This window comes from Drosophila willistoni (genome assembly GCF_018902025.1).
Source record: "Drosophila willistoni isolate 14030-0811.24 chromosome XR unlocalized genomic scaffold, UCI_dwil_1.1 Seg144, whole genome shotgun sequence".
NCBI classification, from domain to species: Eukaryota; Metazoa; Arthropoda; class Insecta; order Diptera; family Drosophilidae; genus Drosophila; species Drosophila willistoni.
Genome location: NW_025814057.1, coordinates 8,597,164 through 8,620,064, shown reverse-complemented (window position 1 = coordinate 8,620,064; position 22,901 = coordinate 8,597,164). Strand labels below are relative to the sequence as shown.

Below are 22,901 nucleotides of genomic sequence, written 5' to 3'. Positions count from 1 at the left end.
CTCTCCATCTCGATCTTCTCCTCTCTCAGATATCTATCGTTTTGGCTCTTGGCGCACTGCTGTTGCTTGTCGTCGTCGCATAATTCCCAAATCGACAAAACTTCTGGACTCTAGTTCCCACAAGAACTTCTACAACTTCTGAGTATATGCAAATTTATTCATCAAATTGTCTCTCTCTCTCTGTCTGTCTCTTATACTCCTTTAGTATATAATTTGTTTTCCAAGTTAAACCTCTTCACGAACAATAACCATTAGCATAATGGAGAGCACAAGGCAGCTAAAAACCAGCAGCCAGTCAGCCAGTAGAGAACCCAATGACAAAATATGGTAAAAAAAAAACCAAAATCAAAAATCAAAGATCTCTTAACGATGTGCTAATGTCGTTACCCCAAACCAAAAAAAAAAACAAAAAAGTTGACAACCAAGAGACATAACAGAAAATATTATTATTAATAATAAATAGATGTAGAAGAAGAAAATGTAAAGTCCAAGACTTGTGCCCAATGGCACATTATAATAGAATAAATATGATAAATATTGACTATATTGGCATTTATATTGACATAAAATGAATCATTGATTAGCATTGAAAACGTTTGTTCTAAGAGCTTAGATACGACCACTAACTATTGTAAATGGTTTAGAAATTTCTAAAAAGAAAAAAAGTTCATAAAAAATATAGAAATTATTTTAAAACAGTTTTGTTTTGCTTTTTTGTCAATTTGTTTCTCACATTCAGATACTTATCAGGTAAATTAGGAGCTCTTTTTTTTCAAGTAATTAAGATATGCTAAAAAGATTTATGTTTTTTTTTTTTTTTTTTGTTTTAGAAACCAAAACAAAACGGAAAAGAACAAAAAAACACTAGAAACAAAAAAAAAATTAGCAAGGCAAATATATTTTTTCAAGATTTATTTGTTAACAATCGAAAAGAATTCTTCTCTAAGCCACAAAATTAATACGTTTTCAATGAAAATGAGCATTTAATTTGCCCGGCAAGAGCAAGAGGGAGAGGGAGAAGAGCAAGCAAAAGAAGATGGGGCAAAAGAAATTCGAATCTCAAATTAGCAACTTAATTGCGTGAAATTAATTTCAAACTAATTTGAAAAGCCTTTAAGCTAAAGCTTTTTAAAAAATTATACGATCTATCCCAATATGTATATAAATATATATAAATATATGTATGTATTATGCATAATTATGCATTTTATTGATGGCAAATGAATGGATCGTTTGGCCCGGCCCTAAGGTCGACATCAACATCATCATCATTATCATCATCATTTGGTTTACAGATGTTATTTAGTAATATTGATTTAAATAAATTTGATTACAGTGTGATTACGAATTTGTTGAATGGTCTGAACGGTGGGTCAACAATGTGATTAGGAAATATTATATTGCATCAAGATTGTTAGATAAATAGCGATAAATGGAAACCCAATAGGGCAGCAAATATTTTTTGTAGAGAATTTTAGACAAAAAGACTAAATTTGACCGCCATTTGACCCAATTTAAGTATATTTTGCGGTTGAACTTCCACTTCAGTCATAATAACTCTTTAGCTTAAATGGAGAAATGGAAACCCTATTCTGACAGCAGCTGGAAAAGAAAAGAAAGCATGTACAGCACAGTAAACAGGTGAGGCAGTAAGTAAAAATCAAATTAAGCGCGAAATTGCTTGCATATTCGTTCTCTCTCTCTCGCTCTTTCTCTGGTCTCAAAAGTAAAATAAAAGAAAAAGTGTCATAAAAGCTTAAGACTTGGCTCAGTCAGTTAAATGAGTCGCAAACAAATCGCCAACTCATAAATAACCCAAATGCCCGTTCGAATGGCAAATTTCGTGAGATTCTGCACTTTGATGCGCGCTTCCCCCCGAACAAAATTCGTGAAATCGTGAGAGGCTCGACGAGAAGAGAAGTTGGACAGAAAAAAAAAAAGAAGTTACCTAAGCATGGCCCAAAGGGTTTTCAGTTTTTTATTTTTTGTATCCATTTTGTGAACTTAACTGAACTGAACTGGTCAGGAAAATTTCAAGGCGTTGCCTTAACTAGAAACCACAAAGAAATAGAGAGAGAGAGAGAGAGAGATAAGCTTGGGGAAGGGGAGCTTGCTTAGAGTTTTCATGGAAAACCCATTTAAAAAGAAAAAACTTGCCAAACACACTTGGCTTCAATAGTGTTTCAGCTGTCTATTTGTACATTTTTTATTTTTTCATCACTCTGACATCAGCACAAAAAAACTATTATGAAATTATATTATAGCAAAAAGTTTTTATGTTGTAATAGTTGCCACAATATATATATATAATTTTTTTTTTTTAACAATTAACAAATTTTAACTGGAATTGACCTTAAGGATGTGAAAAAACTTGTTATTTTATATTTTGTGCCATGCCATTGGCCGACTGTAAAATGAAGGAAAATTGCTCCCTTTAAGTATGCAATAGGCTGAAAGTGTTCAATATTTGCAGAAAGTTCATAACTTCTCGTCTGCCTTGTAACTTAATAAATTTTGTACAATTAATACTTCAAACTTCGTTATATGTTTCAAAAATCGAATTCTTGGTCGACTTATTGTATACTTTTTGGAGCAAAGTTCCCTCATTACACCCGCATAGATCCCCCTATGTGCTATGTACATATGTGAGAGCGATAAAAATCTCTGATTCAACAAAATATTCGCCAGTATTGACTCTCCTAACTTTCCTTTAACTTTATCTCTTTCTTTTTGAGGTATAAAAAATTTGGTTTAGCTGGCATTAGGATCCTTAACATTTTCCCGCTTAGATCAATTTCTAATAGCAACTCGTATAGCTGAAATTATAAGTTTTCTCTTACATATTCTAGGTATATAGCGTATACAAATATTTATATGTCCATCTATATATGTACTTATATACCCACTTGATATCAATTCATTATCTACCCACATTATAAACGAAAACGTGTAAATCAAATTAAATCAAATGACAGAGAGAGAGAGAGAGAGAAACTTAAGTATCAAATAACATTATTTGGTTTAGTTTTCTTGTGTTTCTATTTATCTTTGTCAAAGTATTTATCTAAACTTTAGCATTGACCCAGTTTGACGGAAAAAGCAAGAAGCATCTTCAATTTGTGTAGGTGATAGGTGAGAGATGTCTCAATTAGTAATGGTAAAAGATAAGTGCAACTAGTTGAATTTAGTATACACATATGTACTTAATATACTTATATAGGTAAATAAAATTTATATTTATGGCATTTTAAATGTGTGTCAACTGGCGGCAACGGCCGGAAATTTGCCAACTCATATATATATATATACACACACACACACATACAATCGCACACACGCAATGCGAATTCGAATAAATCAAATGGAACTTCCGCTGATGCGTGGGCTGCAATGGCTGCTGCTGCTGCTGCTACCCGAAATCCAAAATGAAAAGTGACAATTTTATTTGGAAGACAGACAGAGCCAGACATCGAGTCAGACAAACATCGAATCAGACTCTCAACTCTCAAGTCAATGCCGCACGACGACAACGACGTACTTGTAAAGTATTTGATTTTATTGCAATTTTTGCCTATGGGTGGGAAACCCACACGCTACCTACCCAGCTGATTCATTCATTCATTCATACACTCACTCACTCATTCACTCACTCACACGCTTCGGTTTCCATTCATGCTTAGCGTTTTTCTTTTTTAGTTTTTTTTTTTTTGGGAGATACTGCCCATAATTGGCTATGGCCATCGATCAGTGAGTTTTCAACCTCAACCTAAACTGATGTGATGTGATGTGAGGATGGATGATGCGGGCCTCTTGACTCTTAACTTGGCTATTCTCCAATGTTTTTTCAGTGGGCTAAACGACAACGACGCATAATGCCAATTGATTTAATGCATTCGCCTTGGCTAAAGCCAGCTTAGTTTGGGCCCAACTTAGTTAATATATGTAGAGGTATTCATGCAGTTTGAGAAGCAATTTGTTTTCAAATATTTAATTGACCCAGCATGGCGCATTTGTGCGGGCTTCAGGAAGAGCAAGTTCATCAAGTTTTTGGCAAATAGAGATCATCATTAGCATCAATAAAAACATAAAAAAGTATACATTTTTGATCATCATAAACATTTAAGCTGATTTCTCAAGGGGAAAATAAAAATCAGAAGCACAATTATTTAAAGCCTCTCTTTGCAGGCTTTTTCCTCTATATAATTTTCAATGGAATGTTAATAGCTACCGGAAATGCAGTTTTCCTAGTTCCTTTTTTTTATTTTGGATTCTATGGAAAATTTATCTCATTGTAAATGCAAATTGCGAAACGCAGGAATATTGTATTCTCTGTAATTATTCGCTCTATCTGTGGTTTTTGCATAATTTTGCTCTCACTTCCTATTCGGGCCAAGTCTGAGTCATATTGACGGTGATAATGATGACGATGATGATGACAAACACAATTTACACGCAAGTGGGATAGAGGAGGGGGGGGAGACAAAAGGCAACCATGACCCACGCAAAATCTCAAACAAAAGCCGCAAAAGAAGACAACAAATTTCTGCTTGCCCACGCATTGAACTTGAAAAGTAACTAAATGTCATGTTTGCCCTTAACAATATGTATATAGATAAATAGTTATAGAAAATTATCGTGATATTTAGAAAAAAAAAACATATAAAATATGTAATTAAACAAAAAAAAAATATACAAAAGAGACCAAAGTCAAAACAATTTTGTATGCCTTTGTTGGCGACTCTCTACATGGAAATGGTTCCATTTGACTGAATTTGCTTATTTTGCGGAATTTTGTAGGGTATGATGAAATCGTTTATACCTCTACGACAGATACAATGGTCGAAACTATTTAGAGGGTATGAAAAGTTTGTCGATTTTTATATTGTTCTCTTTTTTTTACCATTTTTGATTTGTTGCTAAAATGAAAAGGAAGTTTAATTGAACTTGTCGAACTTGTGGCCTGTTGAATGGCTGAATGTATGTAGTAAATGGTCCATGGTCCGTTGGATATGCACTTTGTTGGACTTGTGAATGGTGTGTGTTGTGTCCAAGAGTTGGCTTGTATCTAGGCTGTCAATCAATTGTAATGAATACGCATTGAATCCAACATTGTATATGTAGATCTCTCTCTCTCTCTCGATCTCTCTGCGGGTGTGCTCCTGGTCAATTAACCCTGAGCTGTCCAAATTCAAATAGAGGTAGAACTATTTGGCCCTGACCTGCCCTGCTAACAATTCCCCCAACCAATTCCCCAATGACTGTCAAACTACAAAAATACTTTACACTAATTGCAAGTGATTATTCATTTATTACAATTAACTAAACTATAATCTATTTTTCATACATATCCCATAATATAAAACACTTAACAGTTGAAATTCGCCTGAGGAAAACCAATTTCTTTGTGTTTAATATTTCTTTGAAGCTAAAGTGGACTGAAATTTAATAAGGAAAGTAAAGTAAAGTCTGCTGTCCGTTTAAAGGCGTTTTCACTGTTTGTTGCTGTGACTCACAAACTGTAAACTCAAGAGCTCGTTTATCTAACATTTTCTTCTGCCCTTCTTTATCATACATAATGTTTTTTTTTTTGTTATGACTTTTGTTGTCTTACCTGTTTTATTTTTTTATATTTTTTTAAACCATGAAAAATTGTGTGTTTTTTGTTTAATTTAACAATTGGACATTATGTTTACAAAACTAGTTTTTCTGAAAAATTCTATTCTTGTAACAAAAAACTATAAAAAACCAAACTAGACATTAAAGATCTCTTACGTCAGATATATAGAATAAATGAAATAATTCTAATGATATATAATCTGCTTAACATCTTCCTATATATATCTACACATACTCTTTGTGAATATTTTTGAAAGTTGCCAAGCACTCGACCTTTGACATTTTGAACTCTTCTTTTGCGATTTGCATTCCTTGGAAATTTAGCAATTTTCTTATTCGACCGCAATTTGAACTTTCTCACTTGCTACTTATGCACTTAATTTTAATGCAAGTAAATTTTTTTAAATCTCAATTTTTTTTAGTTCTTCTTCTTTCTTTGTCTTTTAACTGGCATTCCTGGGAAATGGTTTCCCTGGGTTTTTTTTTCTGCAACAAAACCACAAATTGAATTAGGCTCCAAGACAGAGACAGACAGAGCCAGAGAAAGAGAGAGAAAAACTTGTGTAGATTAAGAAAATAATTTGCAAAGAAATTACATAAAATGAAAACAAGTGCCAACACACATACACATACACAACGCCCACACACACACACACACACACACAGTCACTGGCAACCGCAACGCGCGCGGTTTGCCAATTTAGTTGAAATAAAACGCCCACATGGCCCCCTCTAAACACGAGAGCACAAAGCTCCATTGAGGGAGACCCGGCGACATGGCTCAACTTGGAGGAAAATGCAGCGGAAAATTCAAATCAATTTAGACTTAGACCACAAAACCAACCAGCAACAAACTGAAATGAATGCACAAATCTAATATAGAGAGAGAGGGAGAGTGGGGGGAGAAACAAAAACAAAGCAACTAATAAAATCGTATGCGTAGATTTTTTTTATGGTAGCGCATAATTTAACAATTTACTTGTTATGTGAATTTTTCACATATTTCTTTTTGTTGCATTTTTCTAGAGCTGTAGCTATTGTTAAGCCCAAGCTAAGTACATTGACTTTAGCCTTATTACCACCCGCCCCCGCGTTCTCATTCCCATTCAACACGTTGTTGCCTCATTTAGAAGCATAATTTATGACCAAAGATGGCGAAACTATATTACTAGGCAAATTAATTTGTTTAAAATCCATGAAATTATTCAACTATAACTAGAAAAACTTGTAAACGAAACTTCTGCGTGTCTAGAATAGATAATCAGAACTGGATTGAGGGCAGGGGGCGAAGAGGGTTAAGTTTACGTGGGAGATTCTAGGTAATAGGGCTTAAGAGAGGCCAAAAACTCGCAACACACTTCGGGAGATCGGGTCTAAGCCTAGGACTAAATGACTCGGCCAATTTTTCCTCCACACTATACGTGATCTAATTTTTTGAGTGGGATATTTTCCATAAAGGATCCTTCAACTCTTATCACCTTTCACACGACGACGACGACTCACACAGGTGAGAGACTGTTGCTCTTGTAAGTTTTTTTCCTCCAATCGATTTTCGAGAGCCAATAGTTACAGCAGCTGCTGCTGCTCCATGATGCATGACTAGAGTCTAGCTTAAGTCGTTTCATATTCTACCTCCTAGCCATTCGAAAGCCAAGCGCGCAGACAAACAAAAACGAAAATCCTGTTTCTTGATTTGATGAGTGGGGGGCCGCTGCCATTGCCGCCGCCAACGAGAACCACGTCCGGTCGTAGTCGTCATGGCAAAGTGGATTACATGCTTAGAGCGCAGTCGCAGTCGCAGCCGCATAGGCTTCCATTTCCCATTCATGCCCACTTGACAAAACACTCACACACAAAAACAGAAAAAGAAAAAACCTCCAGCCGCAAAAACCACATTGCCTCTTTGGCTTGAGTTTTTGCCTTCGTTATTTATGGGCAAAAAAGAGCGCGCGCGCGCGCGTGGGCAGCCAGCTGCCAGACAGGATCGAGGGAGACAAGAGAGAGAAGGAGAGAAAGAGGGAGGACACAGCCCACATTATTTCATTTCATCTTTGAACTTCACCACCGTTTGAACTTTCCCCCTTTCAGCAGGGCAGAGAACCCTTTCCTGCTGGCACATGGCTCAACTTGCAATTAGTTGGAACAGTTGTTGGACAACAGACCAAAGACCAGCTCATCTTAGTCCACATCCATCCCCAGCCAGTCAACAACAAGTGACATTTGTTTAGGCAAAAAACAATTTACATATCATTTTTTTTGTTTTTGCGCCAACTTGTCGGTGGCATGGCATCTGCCATTACCAGCAGAAACAACTGTCAGAGCCATGCAACACATGCGGTGGCAGCAATTGCAACTGCAGCCATAAAAATGCCCATATAATTGGGTTAATAGTTGGCTCCTGGAGGCAATTTAAAACTGAATTTTATGTATAGGTCATTATTCAAGTAGTAAAGCCAAGTGATCAGAACTTGTCTACATTTAAATGATTCATCCGAAGACTAATCTATGCAAAGTCTTAAGAGGTGCAAGAGACTCGCTAGAAAAAGATATGAAAAAAGTTCATAAGTTTGTCAGTTAGACAAACTGTTTTCAATCAGTCAGGGGGACTTTTATGTGTGAGTTAGTAGACTGTCTTTGTCTCAATGATTCAGCGACTAAATGTTTCAACTCTTCAACTAATTTCACCTTAAACATAAGCTCATATGAACACTTTTAATCTTGAAGACTATTCATTACAAAAACTGTTTCTAAATTCTAATATAGATAAGATTACCTTCAATGGGCAAATCGTGATTGATATTTACTTAAGAATGTAACTCCATTTTCCATACGGATTATTGCAGAAATGATTAAAAATAAAAACACAAAAAGCTGGGGTAGCAAAATTTTTACATAATATTGACACAGAAAGACAAAGTGCTAATAGAAATAATAAATTGAAGCGCGGCACAAATTAAATCAATTAAATCAACGAAACCAAGAACCAAAGAATTCCGCTGATTGCCTCTCTTGGCATTGAGACTTGATCGAGCGAGGATTGTTGCTGGCTTCTGAGTGAAACTGATGTTTCAAACAGGGTGGGGAGGGGGAAGCAATGCTTAAAGGGGTGCAGCGAAAACCTGATAAATCATTGCAAGACGAATACTTTAGTTCAGTTTTTCTCATTGTTGACAATTGACAGTGGCAAAAACAAAGAAAAACACAAACGAGATTTAATTGACAGAAACAATTTATGCAAACGTTTGCAATAATCGACGTAACAACAACAACAAGTGCATTGAGATTTGCAAAACAGAATCTGTATACGCGAGGAGGGGAGGGGGGGTAAGAGACACAATTGAGTCCAAGCACTTTCCAAGAGCAACAAAGTGGGCACATTAAAACTCTTTTTAGTTTCAGTTTTAGTTGATTGAAGCACCCAATGAAGAGCAGCCAAGATCGTTGGGCCGACTTTCGTATACCCTGCAGTTCCAGATGCTTGGGGAAGAAATTTAAGAAAAATTTCCATCCCAAGAACAATCTTTCAACTTTGAAATCTAATATATGAAGAGTTTACAAATATTAAAACCCATCGACTTGCCCTTGAATCATTGACCAGCAAAGTTGTGAGACCTTTGGTGCACATTTTTGTTATCAGCGTCCATGTTTTGAAGTATAACTCTGTCATTTTCATTCTATTCCTCATGAAATTTGTTATACAAATACATTTTTGATCCTTAATGCAGAGTACAAAATTTAAATACGATATTTAAACTATTACCTACTTAAAATATAGTACGAAGTATGGAAATAACCCAAAACATATTTCAAAGAACAATATTCTTGGCTTTGCAAGCCAAATTTAATGCCTCATTAACTGTTTTGATTAATGAAAGTGTATTTAAAACTTCGGTGCTTGGGCCTAACCCTTAAATACCTTTTTATACTTTTAACATTTAATTCATACTAATTATTTCCATTTTTTTTTTTTTTGCAGATCTTCAGTCGATTCGTCGTCTTTTGGAACACGATGCCGGCAGCAGCGGCATTGGCAGCAGCAGCAGTAGCAACAACAACAGCAGCAACAGCAGCACAGGCAGCAGCAGCAGCGGCTCAGTCTGCCCCTCATGCCGCATCTCCTTCGATAAGGGCAAACGACGGAAACTGATCGACACCTGCGGCCACGAGCGTTGCTATTCCTGTATGTTCCGCAACGATCAGTGTCCCATGTGCATGAACAGCTCGCTGAAAGGTGAGTACCACACACACACACACACATACACGTGAATACCAAGTGCTGGTATTCTTGTTTAACATATCTCATATCTATAGGTTTCCCATATATGGCATACAAATATTCTGTTACAACTTTGCTTCAAAAATTGCACTGAATGTGCAAAAAAGAAATACCAACAAAAAAAAATGCCAAATGTTCGAAATTGTTATTTACATTTGTTTTAAATATCAAAGTTACAAAATTTGTTGCCGTGTTTATTATAGATAGAAATTCGAGAGAAATCGGTAAAAAAATTTCTCAATAACATTGTGGAATGTTCTCAATATCCTTTTCTGTTGTTGAAATTAAAATAGATATAAACCTTTTAATTGGGATTAGATTCATTGAAATTATTATTATTATGTTATTTATTCTCAAACAATTTAGGCTGACCACTTTCACTTGTTCGTCTCTTTTATTCTCCATTAACTTTTCAAACTTTTCGCAGCTTGTTTTTTTTCTTTTCTTTCTCTGTCCTTGATCAAATGCCAAGCATGTGTAGATTGATTATAATCTTTGATCGGATAACAAGAAACGTACCGTTAAGCTTAACTCCTAAAGAATAATAATGATTGAAGTTCATTTCCAGAGAGTTAGGTGTTTCATGTACTAGAAATGTTTGGAAAATGTTTTAAGATTTAGCACACGATAACGAAACGAAACGAAATGAAGGTAGAGCTCACTCCATACAACACCTGGTTAGATCCTCCACCTGCTGAAATACCATATCGAGTTACTACAACTACTACTACTACAAAATGCCACTTACCTTTGTTTAGTGGGTCTTTGCTTGCAATTTGGTGGCTGTTAAAAAATTTATATGCCAATTGTGTGTACAACCAAATTGTTTAGCATGCAAAAGTCGTCGTCGTTGTAGCTTCGTTTCGTCGTTGTTGTTGTTGTCGGGGAAGATCACACAAAACGAGACCGTCTATATATACATATATGTATATATAGGTATTTGTTTATAATATATACATTACACATTGCCCATGAAAATTCAAAGTTATAGCTAAACTTACCGTTGAAATTGATCAGTTTGTCACTTGGTTGTTTTTTTCCTGAGAATTTATGAGCTGCTGTCCGTTTGTTCGTTCATTTGACTATTTGTAGCAAAGTATGAGGCGATTTATTTATGATAATGTTTTCTTTTCTTCTTCTTCTACTACTCAATTAGCATACCTAATTGAGTGTGATTCAGTTCAAGTTGTTAAATAATTATATATGTATAAAAAAAACACACACAATTTGCACCAAATTTTTAAATTTATCTCTCTCCGTTTTTTGTTTCAGTTGTTTTCTTTCCCCGAGATGTTGATGGCGCCAATGCTCAGGGCTATGATACGGGAATCGGTGGTTCGACATCAACCATAGTGAGTCCATTGGGTTCACCACAGCCGCAACTTAGATCTCATGCACAGAGGAATGCGGCATTGGCGCGCTATATGCAGGTGAGTGACTTAAACTTCAACTTCAATAGTGAGGAGTGAGCGCAGATCAATCGAAGATAACTCTTCCTTCTCCACACAAAAAATAAACCCTCTTTCTCCCTCCCCCCCCTTTTACCACTTTCGGCTTGTGTGTGTTTACTTTAATGGCCACTTGATTATAGGCATAGAAAATACATACATATGTGTGTGCCAGACAAAAGATAATCAACAACAAACGAAGAAGAAAAATCCCAAAAAGGTAAAACGCTTTTGTAACTGTCAAAACGACTCTCATTTCCGCTCTCATCTCTTTTTTTTTTTTTGACTTGGGCTTAGCGCCTCTTTTATCTTTGATTTTTCACTTTTTTTTGTTATGCCTATAACATATATGGATGGCATATGTGAGACACAATTTGCCCTAGACACCTTTTCTGGCCATCTTTTGTCGTCAGACGAGACGCTGTAGGCGTTGGACCGTTTATGGGTCCATTGTGAATATTCTAATGGAGTTTAAGACTTTAACGAAGACTCTTCTGGCTCATCATAAAAGTTGTTGTCTCTCAATCAGCAAGAGAGTGTGAAACAATTTGTTTTCGTATCATAAAAACTAACAGCTTTTGGGTGGTAAATTCTATCAATCGATCTATTTGATAGTTAGTTAATTACACATTGGGTTTATGTTGTAATATGTGTTAAATTATATTTTAACATTTCGTGGAGCGGGAAAGGGGGAAAAAAGTGTCCTTTTAGCTACGATTCCAACAGGGCCATCATAGTCTAGACCTACCATCTATTACGATCGATGAAGAACGCCTTCAGAACCGTTCATAACTTTATGTGGGCAATACTTTGAATAATGAAAGAAACCGATAAAATTTTAAAAGAAACAAAAAACTGCACGAATTAAGTTGTAAACCCCAATTAACCCTTTCATAGCCTTATGATTTGCATAGCGCAACCGTTTAATCGATCCAAATTGTAGGTAGATCATTTTGAAATTTCCCAAAATGATCAATTAACCTATGAGTGGGAGAGTGTCTGATCAAGTTCAACTGATTTGGCTCAGTGTACAAGTTTTTTTTTGAGATTGATGTGATGTATTTGTACAAAACAATTATAGTCCTCACTTATTCGCTTTAATTAATTTAATTTGATTTAACTTTAACGTGTTTGGCCTGCAATATCAAGATCTAACCAATAGAAGGCCCTAGCTAGAAGTAAGCGGATGAATGGAAAAGGGGACGGGGAAGGAAGCATCACCGCCGTCGTCGTCGTCATCGTCATCGTCATCGTCGTCTTTGTCGTTGTCTTTCAGCAAATGTCACTTTAAATACGCCAAAACGGCGCAAAAGTTTCAATTGTCGGCATTAGATCGTCAGTGCCAGATACTACTACTACTATATATACATATATATCTATAGCTGGTGGACTCTACTCTGCTGCGGCCAGGATGAATGAGTGAGAGAGAGACAGTAGCTGGCTGCTTGGTTGGTATCTCATATCTTAGCTTGTGTATCTCAAAGCAACTGTCAAATGGTTAAACTGACAGTTTGTTTTTCTTCTTCTCTTTTTTTTGCACTAGAGATGAAGATGAAGTTAATGTTGTGTGTGTGTGTGTGTGTGTGTGTGAATTGTGGGGGAAATTGGGTCAGTCAAGCCCGAGTGGCCTCTAGCCATGTCTTGGGTGTCTCCTCTTCTCTTTTTTGCTTTCTAAGCTCTGAAATTGTTTTACTATAATATTTTGTATGTAATATTTTGCATTCTTCAGTTTCTTTATTTTTTCATTTTACAAACATATTTATTTTATTTGATTTTTGTTGTTTTTTTTTTTTTGTATGTTGCTCAAATTGATTTCTGTTTCAAATGCCGTGTGCCTGCCGCTTGACACGTGACATGGGATTTCACTTAAGACTTTAATACGAGGCATAAACGTGCCAAGTCTGTTGGACATGGACACATGACATGGACACACACACACACATGTACATATACATACACACCTCTCTTTACATCCAGTTTTCCAGAGAGTCTTAGACAAACAATGGCAGATCAAGTCAAGAGATGTAAATTTTTTTGTAGTTTTAAATCCGACGTGTAAATTGATTTCAAATTTGCTGAGAAAGTGGCAAAAAAAAAAAAAGATTCAAGTTGAACAAACAAAAAAACTTCAACGTTATGTTTAGGTGACCCCGACGCTAAAGAAAAAAGAAGAAGAAGCAAGTGCCATCTATCGAACCAGTTGAAAGAAAGTTTCCTCTGATTAATATGACTTGCCTAGATACCAACCAAACCGATAGATACAATTCAATGTGATTCAATTTGATTTCATGACTCTGATGATGTTGATGATGATGCGCCTTGTGGAAAAAAGTAGTCCAATGAATGAGTTCTCATTGTGGGTTTTCCTTTTTTAGATGAAAGTGTCGGAAGTGTGTCAGAGCAAACAAGCCTAAGCACTTTACATAACTAACTAACTAGCCATCCAACTGTATATATGTATGTAGGTACATATATCTATCTATCTATCTATCTATATCTATCTATTGGTAAGTAAAGCAAACCAGAAGTTGTTTAAGCAATTGCCAACTAAAAGTTGATCATAGAGTTAACAGGAGTACAAAGACAGAGTTAGAGTCAACGTCAGAGAGTCCGCAACCAAGTTGGGGTCTCATTTTCAATGGGGCGTGTGGAATGGATAACTGTCATTAGATTAAGTGGCAGCTGGCCAGTTCTCTCTCTCCCTCTCTCGATCTCTGTCTAATTATCGTTTGGAAATCGTGTTATGAGCTAAGCATAGAAAAAACCAACGCCAAGTTTGCGAAGGCTGTCCTTAAAGTTGCAAGTGAGACTAAGTAATAAATATAAATTTGTTGGAAATTGTAAAAGAACTTAGACGAGCCATAAACCAGGAAAATTTTCAGTGAGAAACAGATAGATACTTTTTCTACCTATAGTAATTATTTTATATTTGTTTCAAGTGGAAGTGAGATTTTTTAGGATTTTCTTGGGCTCCTTCCCTTGATTCGAAGCCCTTGTAGCCAATAAATGTTCCCTAAAAATGAAAGCATCTTCCTTCCGAAAGTTATGTAGTGTCGGATCCTTGATGGAAGATGGAAGCGTAAAGAAGAAAACAATTATTTCAATTAAGAACGAAGTTTGACCTGCTAAAATATTTTCCTAGATTAACCACAAAAGAAGGAAACTTTTAAGTCAACCCTCGACATGGATATCGAAAGTTTCTATGTGATTGACATGCACAGGCGACAAATCAACTCACTGAAAATGTGTCTTATGCGAGATTCAAAATAGTTTTGCACATGCACACACACACACACACACATACATATGTACATAGGAACTACATTATATGTTTATATGTATCTTAACTACATGAAAATGCCAAATAAAGTCGACTTTGAATGGTCGGAACCATTAGCAAACCGCGATTTTTATCTCGCATGCAATTTATTTTGTTCATTTTGGTTTCATTTGAGTTTGTGTGGAAGTGTGTGTGTGTATGTTTCTTCTTATTCACGTCTAATTGTCGTCGTTTTGACTAGCTTGAATGCCTGCCTGGCTGACTGCAAATATGGCGTTAATTATACCACATTTTCGATAGCATCACGTATTAATGATTAGTTAAATTCAACTTGCAACGTACAAGAAATAAATGCAATCAATCAAATGGATCACCTTGTGGGTATCTTTTACTTTGTGGAATGTCAAACATTGTAATTGGTCTTCGATTACCAGCCAGACATATGAATGTATGTATGTCTGTACATACATAGGTATCATTAGTTGTCACCCGATTTAAAAAGAGATTTATGTAGGTGACTCTGACTAACTGACTGACTGACTGAATGGGTGACACCTGCATTGCAGTTGTCTCTCTGTCATCTCTTTTTAAAATGTTGCAACCTGCTGGGCAATTATTCATTGCTTATCCATGTTTCAATTATTTGACAAACACACACACACACGCACAGGTTAAAATTAAGGTTCGTTTAGTTTAATTCAACTCACGTTGTGGCGGCCAAAATTTGCTGTGAAATACTCACCACAGACCATACAAATTCGTTATAGTTAACCATAATTCAGGATCAAAGGGGAGTTCTTAGCCAAGTGTGGAAAAGAAAAACTCACCTTTTGGGTGGGTGGCCAATAAGGAATACGTTAGAAAGAAGTGAAACTGTGTAGTAAGAACAAACTCACCTTTTGCAAGTGGTCAAAATGGACATCTTTTATCTCTTTTTCGCTTGTTTAACACTGATGCTGTTACCACTACACTCACAATTACCAAACAAAAAAGATAGCACAAAAACATTAAGGAATTAACCACAAATAAAAAAACAAACAATTAAATATATTTGGAAACTTCTTTTCACCATTGCAACATATTTTCTGAACAAAAACAAAAAAAAACACACACATATTTGCAAATTTTCTACATTTGTTGCATTTCAGCCGCGGCACACTTCACTAACACTTACACACACACAAGCAAATGGATGGCAGAGATTACACCGATACAAATATTAACAGTTTGCTGACTACTTAACAGATTTAAGTATTTTGCCATTAACACAATGAATTCATTAATATGACTTTCCACCGACACTAATTAGCTAATAAGCTTAGTTAAATTGATTGCAATTAAATAAAATATTTCTAAACACCGCGCTTTACCAATGACAATGACTTAGAAGAAGAAGAAGAGAGTGGGTGAGAGTGCGTGAGAGAGAGATCAAAAGCCAAAGGAGCTTCTGCAACTGCTGTCGATATACATATGAGTGATCGATAATTATGCAAATGTTTTCTATCGATTGTTTAAAACGTCCAATTGGATATTTAGCAATTACGTTACGTATTGGAAATTTCTAAATTTCTCATATCAAAATAGATATTTTTAGCTGATACTTAGATTCTTTTTGCTCTAAAAATTCCCAACTCTTATGCAACTCTATATACCAGGCAAATGCTTACGATATGTCCAATTAAAATGCATTTAAATTTCGCTCACATTAGAACAATTACTCGTTAGCTTAATATGATTAAACAATAACTGCAATTAAGCTTAAATGCCTGATAATGAAATTACATTAAATTGTCCATATCATTTACCACACTAATCCATCATTGTTTTTTAGTCGCCGAGCAACATGCAACTTGTCGCACTGTTTTTGTCGCGCCACCTGTTGTTGCACACACACACACACACACACACACACATACTCGGACAATTCGTTTATTTAAGCGCCCTCTAATTAACACAATGCAAAACTACCAATTTATCAATTTATAAACAAAGAGAGACAGAGAGAGAGAGAAATAGAGACAGACAGCAAAGAAAAAACTAAACACTAATTAGCTAGTCAGTTAGTTGTTGTTGTTTTGTTGATCGAAAAGAATTTTTTTTAGCTGCTGCTGCTGCCTGCCATTTTCTCTCTATATCGCATGCAATATGCAAATTAGTTAAATGTCGAGTTAGTTGTGGTTGACTAATAAACGTAAATTGTTGGAAATTGTTGTCTAAATAGCCACGAAGAAAAAATAAATATAAAACAAAAATGTAAAATGTTCATTTGGCATTTAATAGAACTACATACATATACTATATAGAAGTGGGCGTGACCGCTATGGCAATTTAATTGTGACGAATGTGTAATGGCATTAAGTATTTATAAAAGATTTTCATGGTTTTGCACTCTCAAAATGTGAGGACAAAAACTCATAAAGTCAGTCTCGGTCTCGACTCTGTTTGAAAAAACCAAATCTATAATCTATAAACGTTTGTTTTTAGTTAACAAAGTGCATCTGTTTAGAGAGATCCCATAAAATGTAGATAGTGTAATGTATTTAGTTTAAATATTTGGTTTGGGGCTTCAAAAATAGCGTGAAATGGTTTTGTGCTTGTTGGTCAAAACAAATTTGAAACAATACCCACAGCATTATATAGTTTTTATTCATGTGCAATGCCTGTAAAGTCGTTATTAAAGAGGTTATAATAGTATATAATGGAATAGATTCTGAATATATTACGTATACGTCAAGTATACGTATTAATATGCAATGTTATCACCCAATTAATCTGTCTATATCTATCACCTAAAAGGCAAAGTAGTTAATCACAGAATGCAAATATATGGAAAACCCTTTTGGCCAAGGATAAATAGGACAATTTCTACAGAAAATTCTAAGAAATATATTAGAAATTGGCATTAAACTTATTTCTTTCATAAACTTAGTTAACTTTTGATTTTAGTTTATCCTGATATAGTTTTCTTTTTGTTTGCTCTAAGTTTTGTACGTATACTTAATATTTGCTGAGTATCTGAGATGGAGAATTAAGTTATTTAGCTTCATAGATTTCTCTTTGGGCCGTTTTCAATTGACTTTCCTGCCAATTTCTCTCTCTCTCTCTCTCATTTCCTTCTCTCTGCCTCCTGCTGTTTCATCTATCCTTTAGGTTGGTTATCATTCATTTCTATCGAAAAGGTGTCAACATGTTTTATGCTTTTCATTTTGCACTGTTCCACCTTCAAGTCAAAGATACAAGGGGCACGGCCTTTTTTTTGCCATTCATCTGCCAGGGCTGTCAAATTAATTTCAGTCTTGAAATTTATTTCGCCATGCCTCTGGCCAGCTAAATGATTAATTTGAACATTTCTTTTCTGCTGTTTCTTTTTCGTATATCATTTTTTTTGTTTTTGCATTTATTGTGTTGTGTTTTACTTTTTTATATAATACTACAAAGTTGTTGTATGTACATACATACATATATCTGGCAAGATAATTTCATATTTCAGGGGAACAACAATAACAACAACAACAACCACAACAACAAGAGCAACAACAGTCAGTAAGTCAGTCAGGCCCTGTTTTTTATTTCAACTTTCTTTTTAATTTATCATTTTTAACCTTTTGCTGTTTTTGTGCTTTTATTTCTTTTCTTTAAACAAATTTTCATTCCTTTTTTTTTTGCTTTTTGTTTTATCTTTAATTGCATTTCATGGCAGGCTTTAATTTACTTGTTGGCAAATTGAAATTTGGGCCAATAAAATAAAAATAAGACAAGCGCAAAAAAAAAAAAAAAATATACAAAATAAAAGAATATAAAATACACAGATAAGACTGGTAATTTGTTTGTCTCTCTCTGTCTATATGTATGTATGTAGGTACTCTACCCCCTCTACCCCCTCACCCCCTCTCCTTCACAAATGTGGGCAGAGCAAAGTTGAATTCAGATTTCAGCAAGTTAAAGTCAATTTGCAGCGATTTAAGGTGGGTGTGTGATATGGTCAGTAAATCCAAAATTGGATTTAAGCAAATTTGGGTTAAGTGGCAAGAATGATTAACTTTGTATAGAGACATGCCCCATGCCACAAAATGTTTCCCTTCACACACGAAGGGCCTAGTTCATTTTATTATTGTGAAATTTAAATATTTTTCGTGTCAAAATTACCAATTTCAATCGTTTCCTTCATTAGATTGATTGATTGAAGTATTTATTAGGTGTAGGTGACGACAAATGCGTTTTCAAATGATTAACACCTAAAAAATGAAATTTATGAAAAGAAGTGCTGAAAAATTTCAATGCAATCAACTTGAGGCCCCTCTAATTTGGCTTTATCGAGAGCACACGGCTCTTCAGCTACCATTTTAAAAAGGGCTTTCACTTTCTAAGCCAAAACAAATAAACATTATTGAACCCAAAACTGAAACCAACGGAGCCAACTCAAAAAGGTGTTACATCTAAGGTGTTGGCGGCATTTTTGTGTTGATTTTACCAAATTGTTGCTAATTAAACAATTTGTTATTTGCTCATCATAGACGGATTGCATAAGGTTATATATAAGTATTTAGAGGGAGACAGAGAGAGAAAGAAAGAAAGACTTTATCGGCTAATGAAAATTATAGTTTTCCTTGAGATAATAATTTGAATTTTTAGTTAAGGCATGTGATTTAAAACTGTTTTGCCAATAATGCAATTATTTATGTTCTTTTGACTTTCCCCGCATTTATTATAAATGGTTTTTTTTAGGTTTCTATTTGTGCGGGGAGGGGGCGAGAGGGGGAGGCTTTCTTTTGGTCATTAAACATGACCCATAAGTCAATTATGTGCCGAGACAATAGTCATCTCTTGAGATTAGTTACACTTAACTAAGCTTCAGCTCAGCTTCAGCTTCAGCTTCAGTTCCATCTCCAGTTGAAGTGTTTCTGTGTTTTGACTCTACATACGTGTGTGCTTCGGTTTCGGTCATCAGGTCGTTGTAAGTGCCAACACTTGATAGTTATTTACCGTAAATGCTTCGTCCATATCCATTTCGGAAATTTCGGCATGCCTAGCACGTTTCACACATGTCGAGAGAAGAAGAAAAAGAAATAACTAACAACAATAACAACAGCAACAACAGAAACAACAACCAACTGCAACAGTAAGAGGGTCATAAATGACCCATACGGTCGATCTCTCTCCCTCTTTCTTTCTGGAACCTGGGTACTAAGTCTCCATCTCCGACTCCAACTCGGACTTCATTTCGACTCTGGAGCAAAAGAGGCATTAGAAAGCTTTATGGTTGCAAGTGCAATGGATTTTATGCTCAACTTGTTCTCGTTACGTTAACATTTTCAAAATGCATTTCACTTTCCCAGAAATCATTTGCCATCAATACACAGCACAGCTTGATTTGCACTCTCTCTCTCACTTACTCTTCAATACACACACACACACACAAACACACATTATTTTCTAACTCTGTTGCACATTATAAAATGCACTTTAACTTAATTAAACAAAACTCTATGGCAACAATCGAAAATTTTCGTTGATTAACCAATGGGAAAATCTAGCAATGAAATTTAAAGAGAAGACTTGAAGTTACCATTTCAATTCCTAGGAATCATAATTGAATAGGTTTAGGTAATTAAAGCCCTTTGGTTAATTTTGCAGCTATAAATGAAACAACTAAGATTTTGAGTTATCAAGTAGAGTTGGCTACCATTAAGTTATAAATTTTCTGAAATCCTTTCGAAATTTCTTGCATTAATGGACTATAAGAAAGTACAATGCAGTTTCGATATAAAATAGACCTATAATATATATCCAAAAATTTAGCTTAAGTATAAAAGATTTCAATCTTTGGTAGAAAACTATAATTATAGGATTACATGTCGTATGCTTAATGCATTTTCCAAATGTGATGGAAAAACTAATCAAAGGATTACATATCGTATGCGTAATGTAATAATAGAATGATGAAAAGAGTAAAGTAGTTTGGAAAAATAACCAAATATTCCAATTTTTTTGTTCTTTCTTCTATCATATATCAAATATATATATAACAATTCCATTTAGTTCTAATTTACACAGAAAAGAGTAAAAAAAAAAAGTTTAAACCAATAAATTAGAATACTTTTCGTTCCATTTTTTTGTTAAGAAAACCAAATTCAAACAGTGAAAAAGCAAAATGACTGCAATAGTCCAAGCTCAATATACCCCATTTTGTTGAGTTATACAGGGTATTTGCGGCTACAAGACTATTGTTCCCATGTAATTTGATGAGCTTCATTTTTATGATCTTCAAGTGCTTTCTCAGGTTTATGCTCGTATTTCTGTTTTGTTTTTTTGTATTTCTTTTAATAGGTGAACTTTCAAATGTTTTTGACTTCTGCTGAAGCTTCTTTTGACCAAAATACCAAAAGGATTGTTCGCTTTCCCAAAATGCCATAAATAAACGAACCAACTAACAAAGATACTAACTAAGTAAATGAAAAAGAAACCAAACGAATACAACAGGTTAATTTCACTGTTGCCAACATATTTAGCATATATTCACATGATCGTCGTACTTTATTATTCAGTTGGGCTTGGATATTTTCTCACCCCTTTCACCTCTTTCAGAGGTTATCTTTACACTGTTTGGCATCTATATCTGTCTCTCTGTCTTAGTTAGTTGTTGTTGTTGTTGTTGGCATGTCGTCTCTCGTTTATCTCTGCCGCTTCCTCAAATAAATCGCACGGCATTTGCATGTTGAGAAACAATTTCTCAGGAGGAGGCCCACAGACCAAGTTGAAGTCAGAGCCTCCGCTGCTGCTGCTGCTGCCGCCGCCGCCTTTGATGGCGATGGTCATAATATTTTTTCGGTTAACTTCATTTCATTTTGCGCAATTCGGTTGTCGTCGAGCAGCTTTAGCTTTTATTTATCGATACCACGCATCGATCGTTCGAAATGAAATGCATTAATTTTCTTGCACTTTTTCGACATGTTCACACAGCATTTTTACCTCTCTACATACATATATGTATGTATGTACCTAGAGTATGCAATTAATTATGAGAAAATGTAAATGTGTTCAATTGAATATTTTTTCAATATTTTCTCACTCATAATATACACGAAACATTGGGTATATATGGATATAACTTTATTTGTTTATTTGCTCAACTGATTAATTTTGGTTGTGTGTGTGTGTGTGTGTGTGTGTAATCGGGCTTGGTATCAGGTTGGTGTTGGGGCTTTTGTTTATCGTTTCATTAGTCCAAGATTTTTGTTTCCCGCCCCGCCCCACTCGCCCCTTTGATTTGTGAAAGTTAAAGAAATTGTGTAAGAGTCAATGCATCTTTATGGCACAAGGAAAAATCAAAGATATTTCTTTGTATTGCATTTATAATGACAATCAATAATAAGATAACAATATCTTGATCGTCTTGATGGAAAATACATTAATTTGAAATTTCTTCTGCATTCTTTTGCTCCTTAAAGTATGCCACAGTCTATACAATAAATGTGCAATATCTTATATAGCTCAGCAAATATTCTTTCTTTATTTACTCTAAATGTCTCATTTGAAGGGTCATCATCTACATTTTCTTATGCAAAAATAACAAAATAGGTCCTCTATATAAAATAGAGTTGAAAAATTTTAATGAAAATATGTCCTTTATATAGTTTAGAGTTGATAAATATCCTGAGAGTTGACAAATTTTAATGAGAAATTGAGACTTTAAATTCTTTTGGCAGTTTTGATTTTATATGAAAAGAAAATTTGTAGTAAGTTATGGCAATCTTTTATCTATTCAAAGTTTAAATTTGTTTTTCAAATAAATTCAATAATTTAGCAAAATTATTGAGAAGAATGTAACAAAATTATGTAAATAATGAAATTAAAGATCAACAAGAAGTTTGATTAAACTAAAATTTATTTTTCTGCTATCTTAAAGTTGATTTGAAATCGAGATCTCACTAACATTTGTTTTCAATCAAAAGACAATAAATCTATTAAAGTTTAAAAAAAAAAAGTCCCCCTAAAGTTATGCCAAGTTATTTGAATTGTATTGCCAGTTAAAATTTCAATTGATTTCCATGGCTTTTGACATCAAATCAGAACTTCGTTAAGCAAACGAATCAAATGTCTAAAAATCATTAACAAATCTTATCGCCACTTCTAAATATACCTAAATATAAGTAGAAGTACTTAATGTTTTTTTGAGTAACACTCGAAATATTTCAACAGATATGCCAATCGTCTATGCTTATTGATGGAGAATGCAAATCAAATGTCTTGACTATTTAATATATTCCCATCCAAATGCAAA

At 34.8% G+C, this 22,901-nt stretch overlaps 1 protein-coding gene and 1 long non-coding RNA gene across 6 annotated transcripts in view; one reads left to right on the top strand and one right to left on the bottom strand.

Moving 5' to 3' along the window:
• Nucleotides 1-22,901, top strand: part of LOC6639294 (protein TANC2) — a 52,405-nt gene that overhangs the window by 19,707 nt on the left and 9,797 nt on the right. For all 4 annotated transcript variants that reach the window (XM_047011994.1, XM_023179032.2, XM_023179027.2 and 1 more), the window contains exons 2-3: nucleotides 9,593-9,847; nucleotides 11,165-11,322. In XM_047011994.1, the coding sequence (XP_046867950.1) occupies nucleotides 9,593-9,847; nucleotides 11,165-11,322 (413 nt within the window). The remainder of the gene's footprint in view (nucleotides 1-9,592; nucleotides 9,848-11,164; nucleotides 11,323-22,901) is intronic.
• LOC124460670 lies at nucleotides 10,140-11,169 on the bottom strand. 2 transcript variants are annotated; one of them, XR_006954679.1, is made up of 4 exons: nucleotides 10,894-11,169; nucleotides 10,641-10,802; nucleotides 10,555-10,586; nucleotides 10,140-10,480 (listed from the first exon to the last, which is right to left on the bottom strand). It is a non-coding gene; the product is annotated as an uncharacterized LOC124460670 (long non-coding RNA). The 2 variants fall into 2 exon arrangements; XR_006954678.1 differs by having other exon boundaries at nucleotides 10,140-10,586.